General features: G+C 41.4%; 1 protein-coding gene across 1 annotated transcript in view; it reads left to right on the forward strand.

Annotated features, from left to right (window-relative positions):
- The window catches only part of LOC135219440 (trifunctional enzyme subunit beta, mitochondrial-like), a 229,820-nt gene that overhangs the window by 122,887 nt on the left and 94,846 nt on the right, over positions 1-12,087 (forward strand). Inside the window, exon 4 of the mRNA XM_064256218.1 lies at positions 3,249-3,383. Coding sequence (XP_064112288.1) covers positions 3,249-3,383 — 135 coding nt within the window. The remainder of the gene's footprint in view (positions 1-3,248; positions 3,384-12,087) is intronic.

A 12,087-nucleotide genomic window follows, 5' to 3' on the forward strand; every position in this document is an offset into this window, starting at 1 on the left:
ACCCCGCCCCCAGGATAATATCAAGCTGTATTATAAAGCCTTCATGAGTTCACATTACCGTGAAGAAGAGGACTCGGTTACAAAAATTATTTCTGAAAATGTATCCCCAACCGACGACACCAAAAATATCGACCTAATTATTTACTACCAGAATCGGAGGACGCACGACCTTATTATAATAAATAACCCCTCTCCACAGGTACGAGACCCCTGAAGCAGACGCATGTGGTGTACCAGTATACTACATGCCCAGTCCGTGGTTGCAGCGGCGCCTACGTTGGTATGACTACTATGCGCCTGTCGAAGAGAGACTCATGCCACGCCCAAGAGGGGATGGGGATATCAAGAATCACGCACGCACCAAACATCAAGAGGCCATCTCCCGGGATGTGTTCATCCAAAACACGAAGATCATCGGGAAGGCCCCTGATGCCGTCAGTTATGCCTACTGGAGGCGCTTCTCATCCAGCAAGTAAAACCTACATTAAATACGACGCAGGAAGAATTTCTCCTCCCTACGAGTATGAGAAGACCTGCCACCAACAAATGACACCACCAAGCACGACAACTCCATGGAAGACAACGCCCCCGAACGAGATACTCCTGCAGCCAACCATGATCAAGTTAGCTGTGACGTCCTGCAGCGTAGCGAAATGCCCATCAACGTAACCGCGCTGCTAAGGAGGTCAAGGCGGCTGCAGGACTTACAGCATCGCAACCATGAACACGTGGAAAGTGGCTTGAGACCCGTTTCAAGCTACCAATGAAAACGGAAGACCTACCGCCACCAGCCATTAGTAGATCAGCATGGGGCAGACCCCCTGCTGTCAACTCCAAATATAAACGAGGACGGACACCGCTCCAAGATCTGTCCACCCCCAGCTTTCCAGCCCGAGGATGTCTGGCAGCTCCAGACGAAAGCTCGCTTGCTTCAAGAAAGAGAGAGAGAGAGAGAGACACATGTATATATATATCGTTAATGACATTGATAACTATGGTATCATAAAATTCAAATATATACACCAATTTTGACTCTGTATTTGATCATGACCTCCATAGGCGCTCTAGTAGCCTGTCTAAGTAGCATGAAAAAGCCGCAAAAAATATTGGAAAATAGAGAAGAATCTCTACAAGTGTAACGCTGCTGAAGTAGCCATTACTTTTAATAAAGTATTATTATTATTATTATTATTATTATTATTATTATTATTATTATTATTATTATTATTATTATTATATGAAAATATTAATAAACATATATACTTACGTGTACCATAAAAATCTCTTATCTCAGTAAAAGAGAGAGAGAGAGAGAGAGAGAGAGAGAGAGAGAGAGAGAGAGAGAGAGAGAGAGAGCTGGAGTTCGAAAGAAAGATGCATGAAGACTGGGATTTCCTTCATTCTTACATAATTTTTAAAAATTTGTAAACTAAAATCTTACTAATTCACTGTAGTATTTTCTTTATTGAAGTGATTGTTCTTGACATTAATATTAATATTTTAAAATTAGTCAAACATTTATCATACAAAAAGCATACATCTCTGTAAGAGAGAGAGAATTATTAGTTATTATGTGATATCATTTAATCTTATTAAACTTACTAATACAGTATTGATCAATATTAATATTTTTTAGTAGTAAATCATTTTTGTATAATAAAAATGTATTTAGGCATGAAAATAACATCAAAATACACTAATTAGTGATTATTTATCATCGGAAAGTCCCGTGAATAGGCGAATTCACCGCAAATAACGGGTAGATATGGTCCAGAGAAAAATCCGCGTATCAGTGAGTCCGCGAATATGGGGGCCCCACTGTACAATTATATATGAAATTGTTTTTTCGCGCTGTCACATTCCAATATTTATATATGATAATGATATTTTTTTCATTTCTAATGGTTGCATACTAAACTTCAGGCAATGAAAAAAAAAGGAGCCAAAAATGAACTCTTAATCTTTAAAATTAAGAGTGAAGTGATTTTTTGAAAAAATACTTTTTTTTCCGCTTTGTCGCTCACTCGCGAGCGCCGCCGGCATACGGGAGACACTTTCGGAAATACCGGCTCGGCGTTTAAGGGTTAACTGCTTTTGAAAATTATTATTACAGATATATTCATTTAGTACACAACAGGAGAAATGCAACTTGAACTCGCAATCAATTTAATCGTTTATATCTTATTCATAGTTATTTGAGTGTCACAGTAATGAGTATGTAAAGTTAAAATCAATGAAATTGTAAAATTTCTCAATTCATATAACAAAGGTGACAGGGGATCTTTTTTTACAGGATTTATCAAGTTGGTGTAGGTAGGAGAGCTTTTGCATGGAATAATGTTAATCATCAGTGTAAGATGTGAATGAAAAGGAGCTTAAAATCCAGACACTTGATACTAATAGAAGCAATTAGTTTTATAACTTACAGTTTTCGTACTTTACCTGATATCTTACCAATGACATAATAACATGTCTTGGAATATAACCTGTTAATGATTCAGAGAATGAAAAGGAGCTTAAAATCCTCACTCTTGATACTGATAGAAGCAATTAGTTTTGTAACTTACAATTTTTTTACTTTGACTGATACCTTACCAATGATGTAATAACATGCTTAGAATATAAACTGTTCATGATTTAGAGACAAAATGTAATTTATCTTTGGTGCATAAAATATACGCATGAAAAAGTAAGTTTGACAATTGACTATCGCCTGTCAAATATTATATTGTTAATTGATGCTAATATTGAGGAATTGAAGTTGGTTAATTAAAAGCAGATGGTCTTGATAAAAAATATTAAATGCTCTTCATTTATAGTTTTAATTTTATCAGTAACTAAGAAACATTTAGCCAGACAGATTTTATTTGTATCTTCATTACTAATAATGTGGTAAACTGGACAGAGAGAATTAACCTTTTACAAGTTTTGTCTTGTATACAAATTTTTTCAGTTTATGGTATGTGCTATAAACAAAACAATTTGCTGCCTTATAATTGCATTACTTGCCCAATTTTTTAACTAATGGTAATTAGATTTTAAAATTTAGAAGTGATGACATAGCAGAGAACTTTTTTATATTGTAGTCTTAATTAGGTCTCTCTCTCTCTCTCTCTCTCTCTCTCTCTCTCTCTCTCTCTCTCTCTCTCTCTCTCTCTCTCTCTCTCTCTCTCTCTCTCTCTCTCATTGCAGTTGTGTAAAGTTTACAATTTTATACAGTACATAAGTATTGTTATTTTGAATTCTAGGTAGTGGATTTATGCATGCTGGTGTTTATGATGCCTGTATTGCTGGTGGTGTTGAATTTATGTCTGATGTCCCAATCCGCCATTCAAGGAAGATGCGTGCTCTGATGTTGAAGTTAAACAAAGCTAAAACCACAGGTTAGTTTTATTTATTTATTTTTTTATTTACTCTTGTCACAGGTATTTTTGAATGAAATTACTGGGTAAGAATACATACTAAACTTTATTTTGTTCATGAAACTTACCTGTCAGATATATATATAGCTGTATTCTCCGAAGTCCGACAGAATTTCAAACTCCCGGTCCGGCACACGCAGTGGGCGGCCAGGTGGTTAGTACCCATTCCCGCTGCTGGGAGGCGGATATCAGGAATCATTCCCATTTTCTATTCAGATTTTTCTCTGTTTCGGTAGTGAAAACACCTGTTTCCATTACCTCCGCCTAGGATTTTGAACAAAATTTCATTAGCCGCTTAAGTATCCTACTTATTTTTGAATGATTGACTTGGATTTGTGGCTAGGCATACGCTATCATAAATTAATTTAAATTTTTTCATTGCATATGATGTTGAATCTAGTTAGCCTAGTTTCAGACTTTGTTGTCTGCAACGGGTAAGGGGAGGCTACCGAAACCTTCGGTAGACACTCGCCTTAGTATACATGACGTTTACATGTTTTCTTTGTTGAAAGATCAATGTAATTATGTAATGTGACTGATTCCGAAAGAAGACGTATGATTCGTATGTACGCAAATTAGAGCGTGATAGAATCAGGAGGTCTTCCTCCACAGTAACAGAAGTTAGGATAATGAACCTACTAACCTCCAGTAGACTTTATTTTGCCTAAACCTGTGGTATGGCTTACGGGCCTAGAAGGAAGTCTCTGAGAGGTAATGCCCTTTCTATTATGGTGGGGATTACATCAAGTAAGCTTGAAAAAGTGCCGCTCGCCAATCAGTGTTGTGAGTGTAGTGATGTTGATTTTGCCCCTAGTGTTGTGGAGGGGGTGTCAGATCGGTCCCTATAACGCCTCTAGGTCTAAACCTCTGTCGGACTCCAGGACCAGGGAGGGGGCAAGTTGAAAACCGAAGGAGGGTTACGGGAACCCCCACCGATCTGGCGTCCCTTCGGCAGGATAAGGCTGCCAAGATCGTGCACGTGCACGAATTCATGAAAGATTGCTTCTCGTCCTCCGAGGCGTCCTCCCCGCAAGGTTGGAGCTCTCGAAAGGACTCGCGCCCTCTAAAAAGAAGCTTTAGAGAAGAGGATGCTTCACGTCCTCTCTCCTCGTCAGGAGGAGGGAGCGTCAGAGTACTGATCTGGCGTCCCTTCGGCTTGACTTAATATCGATAAGCGTGACAAAGACGCAAAATGTCGCACAGGCGGCTGTCGTCTTGGTCAAGAGATTAAAAATGTCCTTAAGGCAGGACCCTCACGAGGACGCCTTTCGAGACATTCAACGCTCTATCGAGAGGAAGGAACGTCTTTATTTACTCTTGTAGCAAGGATTGTTTTTCTTGCGTTCCAAGACGCTCCCTCCTCCTCCCCTCATGGCGCTATGTATGACGTTATGTGACGTTCGCTGTACTACGAAACGGGATATTGTTCAAGCTCATAAGTTGACGTCCGGAAGCAAAAAAATTTGCATAGTCAAACAAGCTCGCCAAGACGCAATCTTACTCTTCCCTAAGGGACGCTCTGTCAGCGGACAGATGACACTGACAGACTATCCTAGTTTTCGACAGGAGAGGGCAAAGAATTCCTCATACCCAAGAACACACAGGCGTCCTTTTAAATGCCGCCCTTCTGCAGTGTCGATGAGCGTGACAAGACGCAAGATGTCGCACAGCCGGCCGTCGTTTTTTGTCAAGAGTGCGAACGTCCTTAAGACTCGTCCTGATGACGATCACCGTGCTTATGCTTAGGAGCGCCTGCGTTTCATGAGCGGCTCTCCCCTCGCCAGGAACCTCTCAAGTTACTCGTGTTGACGCACGTCATTCACTATGACGCTTCCCTTGATGTTCGTCGCTCTTCTATTCCGGACGCTCTTCAAGACGCTCAAAGAATGCAATCAGGACGTTCGGCAAGCTTCGGCAGCACCTCGCGAGGATGCCTTTCGAACGCTCGGCGTTCCTTTTTTGAGCGCGTTTCTGGATATGTTCATTTGCATTACTAAGACGCAAGATGTTGCACAGGCGGCCACCGTCTTTGTTAGAAGGTAACGAAGGTCTTTAAGGCCGTCTTGGAGACGATAGCCTTACGTCTTCCTATAGTGCTCTCACACTTCAGGAGCAGCGTGCGGCTCTCCAGGACGCTTTTCGGGTGGCCTTTCAGAAGACGCTCGACGTTATAAACATTGATAAGCTTTTTGGAAGACGCTCGATGTCTTACACATCTGGACGATCGCCAGGACGCTAGCGAGGACGCTTTTGAAGACGCTCGACATCCTACACGTCATGACGCTCGGTAGAGCACTTGCCAGGACGTTCTTCAGAACGATAGGCGTCCTACGCAATCAAGACGTCGGCAGGATTCTGCAAGAACGCTCTTCAAGAGGGCGTCGTCGAAGAAGAGGAAGGAGTTTGGTCTCGTCAAGATGTCTACTTCGCTTTCTACGAAGGGAGCTTTCAATAGAATCCATCACTTGATGAATTCCAGGAAAAAACTGTAAGCAGATTTCGGTGTCATAAAACGCCTCGTCTGCTTTCGGGATTGCGCTGCCGAAGGGGAACATTAAGGTCCTTCCTGTCCCGTAAGCCCAGTCTCTAATCAGGAATCTTGCCCCTTCCTCGATTTCTGCGGGAATCGGGGAAGGCTATATGCTCGAATTCCTGGATTACTTTCCGTCATGCAATTGGGTTAGTTCTCATTGACAAAGTTCTTAATAACTTTTATCGCATAAGCGGATAAGTAACAAAATTTCGAAAGAGCTCTCATTCATTAGTCAGAGGCTCATCCAGAAAAAGACTTATAGACTACGTCCGATGAAGTCTTATGTCCAATATCATAAGAAGCTTGAACTTTCCTTTTCGATCTTCGGTTCTCACTTGAGGATTTCCATTTGAATAATATTATTCCTTCTCTTGGCAAAGAGAACGAAGACAGTCGATTTCCATTCTCTCTCTCCTCGTCGAGGAAAGAATGTAGTAGAGAATTAGATGTTCAAGTGACTGCAATACTTATGTATTTTATCTTTGCGTCATATTACTAATGTAAAGGTTTCAAGTCATATACCACATCGTAGTTACCTCTACAGATGGCAACCGAAAGGACTGTTATTTTAAGTGTATTTAATCGGTCCTTCCTGCAAACTTCAGGAGTTTTCCGGTGTAAGGACAATGCTTAAAGGTATTGTTACAACAACACCAACTCAGCTTCTGCATCTAGCGAATTATGTTTCGCTTAAATATTGCCTGCTTGAGAATTTCCTTATGATCGATAATAGTAACAAAACCTATTCCTTCGTAGAAGAGAGTAGCTGGTAACTCAGGCAGAATAGTGCGAAACGAGAGGTTGCTGTCATTGTGGATGACGCAGTATATTTAATCGGTACTCCCGGCAACTTTCCAGGAGTTTCCAATTTAACATTTGGTTAATTAAGCGTAATGTTATGACAACACAAAATCAGCTTCTGTATTAGTGAATTCTGTTTTGCTTAAATATGCCAACTGAGAGTTTCTGTTCAAATAATGGAAAATCTATTCCTTAGATGAATAGAATAGCTGGCAACTCGGCATAAGACTGCGAGAAGGTGAACATAAAGCTGCTGCCTGTAACTGTCACAGTGTCACACACTGTCACCAACTCAGTTTTAGGTAGCTCGTTGTAATGCTAGGTCGGTTACGTCTCTCTCTCCCGCGGGATTGATTTACGAACGTATCTCTGCCCTACAATCATGACTTTCGCCTCGGGTTGAGGGGATTTCTGGTAATCATGAAAAAACGACTTCCTTTTGCTAAGAAATTTTTCACAGAGAGGATCTCTTAGACATGTTCGCCGCTGCTTACCGCACTGTAACAGAATTCTGTACGAGTCTACCGCAGCATAGCATATAATAATGCTCTCCTGCTTATGCAAAGCGCAGCCTTATTATGGAAGGAAGCATGGATTAGTGAGGGACAATGGATGAGTCTGCTGGGGACCATTTACCTCGCTGGAGAAGGGATTGTTTCCCTGAATAGACTGCAATTCAGACCTCTACAGTTTTTTTTCCTACAGGAGAACTGAAATAACATCAAGATCTAGAGATAATTCTAAACGTCTCTCAATGGGTTAAGGATCACCTCAGGTGATACTGAGAGGGCACATAATCTAAAAGAATTGGAAGCAATTTGGTTGGCTCTCCAGTTCCTCGAAGAGTGAGTTTTTGTCGAGTGGTCCAAATCATCTCAGATAATTCCGCAGCTCTCTCTATCCCAAGAAGAGAGAGATGGTTATCGGCATAGGCACGGATCGTATCGATCCTTAAGAGGTTCGTTACACGATTGCACGTCCGTGCGGATCTTCTCGATCGACGGCAGCAACTACTGACGTTTGAGTAATCCTCGCTTAGAAGTATGTCGAGAGTTGTGGAGACTTTGTGGACGTCCTTTCGTAGATTTCTTTGCAACTATTGAAGACGAGAAGCTTCCTCTACGTTGCGCCCTTATTCTCGATCCGAGAGCGGTAGCAATAGACGCCATCCTATAGTATGGAATGGTATAGTTTGGTTAGCCCTTTCCCCCTATTCAAAAGCTTAGGAAATATAATAAAGATAATCGCTGGCGTCAGAGGGAGTGAGAAAGTTGCTGATCGCCCCATGTTGGCCTTCGAGAGGCTGGATTCACAGAGGTCACGTCCTTCAGAGAGCACTTTTCCAAGGACCCTTCCCGATAGAATCGGTCTACTCTAACAGCCTCACTTCGAGAGGTACCTAAAATCTCTCCGCTCTGAGTCTGAATGCGTTCAGATGTCAAGAAGCGAGAGCATCTTCAAGATTAATTGCTAAGTCTCATTGCCAAAGCAAAGCAGTGCTGCATATTTGCAGTGTACCAATTGAAGTGGGCCGTTTCTGGACATAGGGCAGGAAGAATGACTGTTCCTCCACCTCTGACATCTGTGAATTACTTTACCGCCTTCCCATTCCGTCTGAAGTATGGGATAAAGCTAGCAGTCTCAACTATTGTAGAATACTGGAAATATGTGACGCCTCTAGGCTCAGAGATTCGGATCTGTCCAAACAACAAAGCCCTTCACGATCTTTGAGGTCTGTGGAAATCTTGAAATTGGTCTAGATCGAAGCTTCCGGCATGGAACTTAGACGTAGTCTGAAGTTCCTGATGTCAAGCATTTCGAACCTCTCCTTTCTGTAAACTTAATACACGTAACCAGAAAGGCTAATTTTCTAACCACTCTAGCTACGGCAAAGAGGGTTAGTGAGGTTTTAGCCATCATCGAGGTTTTGGCTTTAGAGGACATAATTCGGTGTCCTCTAAGCCTTCCGTTCTTGCTAAGAACGAAAACCCTCTAACCCTTGGCCCAGAGACCTGGAGATCAAGGGGATGGCACAAATTATTGGGCAAGAGCCACAGAGAGTCCTGTGCCCTGTCGGGACTCTCAAGTTTTATCTTGATAAAACTAAAGAAAGTCGAGGTCATTCGGACAATCTGCGGTGTTCCGTAAAAGACCAGACTTGCCCATGTCGAGAACGCCCTGGCGTTATTTATAAGGAGTCTTTCTAAGAGGCTCATTCGTCATGTTTGAACAAAGATTTGAAACCTTTTAAAGTAAATGCTCACGAGGTGAGGGCGCGGCTCGGAAGCATTTCACAGAGCATGACACTCGGTATATCCTGAGTGCCACGTTTGAGCGAAGCAACTCTGTGTGTTCGCTTCACACTCCCGACGGTAATGAAGACGACATATGAGATCTGCGAGTCGCTAGGACCATACATATCCGTAGAAATATTATTGGAGGCAGAAAGCAGCACGAATCCTATCCTATAGAAAAGGGATAGGTGTGCTTTTAACTTTGAAGGGTTGGTCGCTTGAGGCGGCTTTCCCTTTCTTTAGCCTAGAAGTTATGGGACTAACTTCGATAGGTTAGGTCAGGTGGTGGTTTTAGCTTCGTTGCCCTCACAGTATGGTCAATATGGTCTAGGTCACATTGTGGTCACGCTCCCGTTGACAGATCATCTAGAGCGCACCAACTACACAGGTCACTACCTTGTTGGCAACTCTAGTAAAGCAAAAGCAGACTTCGGTGACAGTAATCAAGAAGTCAGCTATGCTAACAGGTAAGGAATCAAGATGTCAATCATCTGCACTTGAGGTGTTTCCTAATCCTTCTATTCTGTCCCTTCCCACCTCCAATGGTGGGATTCAGCTATATATATATCTGACAGGTAAGTTTCATGAACAAAATGTTATTGTTATGATACAATAAAGTTTGTTCATACTTACCTGGCAGATATATATAATTAAAGTACCCACCTACCTCCCCTCAGGGGACAGTGGTATGAAAAATCTGAATAGAAAATGGAATGATTCCTGATATCCGCCTCCCAGCGGCGGGAATGGGTACTAACCACCTGGCCGCCCACTCGTGTGCCGGGAGTTTTGAAATTCTGTCGGACTTCGGAGAATACAGCTATATATATATCTGCCAGGTAAGTATGAACAAACTTTATTGTATCATAAAAATAACATTTTATTTTTAAAATATCATTTATAGAATGGTGTTAGCATTTTATACTGATACAACAATATTTTGAAAATACTACATATTTTTAAATTTCGTGCACAACAGGCGCAGGCAGCAGGGCACAATCAAGGAGCGAGAGAAAGCAAATTACGATAGCCTAACTTTTTTCCTCCATATCTTTATCCTATCTTCTAGAAGTTCAAAAAAGTAAAAGAAAAAGATAAAAATATCGTTGTAACATTATACGTACTTGTTGCGTATAATTGTTAAATTTCAATTATGCAACTTACCCAGTAATTACATAGCTATAGTTTCTGTTATTTGCAGCAGTATAGATTCAAAATTCGCGGTAGTGACACCGAAAAGTGTGTAGGTGACACAGTCTCGCCCCCCTTAGCGAGAAGGTTAGGAACAACACAGCCAATTAGCTCATTCCGTTTCTGCAACTCCTGGTGTAAACATCTGGTGTCGGCATCAGTTATTCAATTTTCGCCGGTCATTTACCAGATTTCGGTATACAAACTGAGAGTGGAATAACCTCAACCGGAAGCTTCAGGATGTGTTTTTTTTCCTTGTTTTATTGCATTTCACTGAAGTAGTACATCTTTAGTTCGCATTTACAGCGACTTGCAGTTAATTAGTCAACTACTATTTGACGAGTGTCGAACTATAATATGTAAACATTGGTTGTAGTGGACCAATGTTTACGCTTGTTAGCAATCAGATATTGTTCGATAACACGTTTCAGTAACAATCTTTTGATTAAATAATTTTCACAATGAGTAATGCAACGAAGTGAGATGTCACTTAACTAATAAGGAAGTTGCGTAATAGTGGAATCCCTGCATTAGCTATCTTCCGGATAGTTTAGTGTAATAATGTAAATATTGCATTCGTTATCAGAACGATGTTGGTGTTGAATTTTATTTTTGCAAAAACATGTTGGCAGGATTAATAAAGATTTTTTTAAGGTGTTTTCACCACTTTAGCTTGTTAGCATGTCCGCTACTGAACGAATTTGCAATATATTTAAACGCTTATCAATCTTTTCAACTTCAGTGTAAAAGTTTAATGTAGCAGGAGAGAATTAGTTATCATGGATTTTCGGAGGGTATATTGAAATCCCATTAAAAGCAAGAATAAAATTATTATTATTGATATATTTATTGTTGATGTAATATTATTATTGGAAACAACTTGAAAACGTACAAGAGCCCACTACAGAGAGAACATCCCTAGAGGGCTGTACTTAAAACCATTAAGGGAACAAAGTAATGTTGATTTAGCATGCGGCCTTAGCTTGAATCAAATCAAAACTGTTAAGTAGCTAGAATGACGATAGAGTACGCTTGCCTTCAAAGCTTTTAGCTTAACTGGGCTGAATTATTCGGGCTGATCTTATCTTTAGCCATATGTTTGATGTAAGATTATGTCATGCATTTATCTCATAGTTCACTGAGCCCAGTAGTGGACGCGTAGTAGTGTCCACAAGCGTCCAGCGGATCTGTGGCAGCGTACAGTTGAGCCTAGTAGTGCCCACGAGCGTCCGGCGGATCTGCTGCGCCGGGCGCCCAGAGGCGCCTAGTAGTGAACATGGCGCCGAGCTCCCAATAGCATCCATCGGAGCCGAGCGCCCAATAGCGTCGATCAGAGCCAAGCGCCCAATAGCGTCCATCGGCGCAGAGAGCAAAGTAGCATCCATGGCGCCGAGCATCCAGCGGTTCCGAGTTTTCAGTATTGTAGCTACACAGGGGTTAAGTAGTTTTCTTGTGATACATGGACACCTAGTCAGATAACACTCAATCCCAGTTGTTTTTTCTCTCCTGCTACTAGCTCTTTAATTTTAATGATATAACTGGGAAGCAAGAGGAGCAGAACCTTGGATCGTATAATGTTGAGAGAAGGCTACAACATTCTTTTCGAGAGCGTTAAGGCTACAATATTCTTTTCGAGAGCGTTCCACCCTTATTCAGCTCTCCAATAGCTTTAGCCTACTCTGGGAATTCAGAATTCAGACATTTATTGCCCAGTCAAGAGAAGTTTTGTCACTTGCAGAAGAAGTCCATGCCTTAGTTATTAGTAGCCTACTAACTCCCGGATTTCATAACTGATTATTAGTAAATCCCCCAAGGCCTCAGGGGGCTTGAGGCCCTTGTTAGAGGT

The sequence above is a fragment of the Macrobrachium nipponense genome, chromosome 1, assembly GCF_015104395.2.
Source record: "Macrobrachium nipponense isolate FS-2020 chromosome 1, ASM1510439v2, whole genome shotgun sequence".
Classification (NCBI taxonomy): Eukaryota; Metazoa; Arthropoda; class Malacostraca; order Decapoda; family Palaemonidae; genus Macrobrachium; species Macrobrachium nipponense.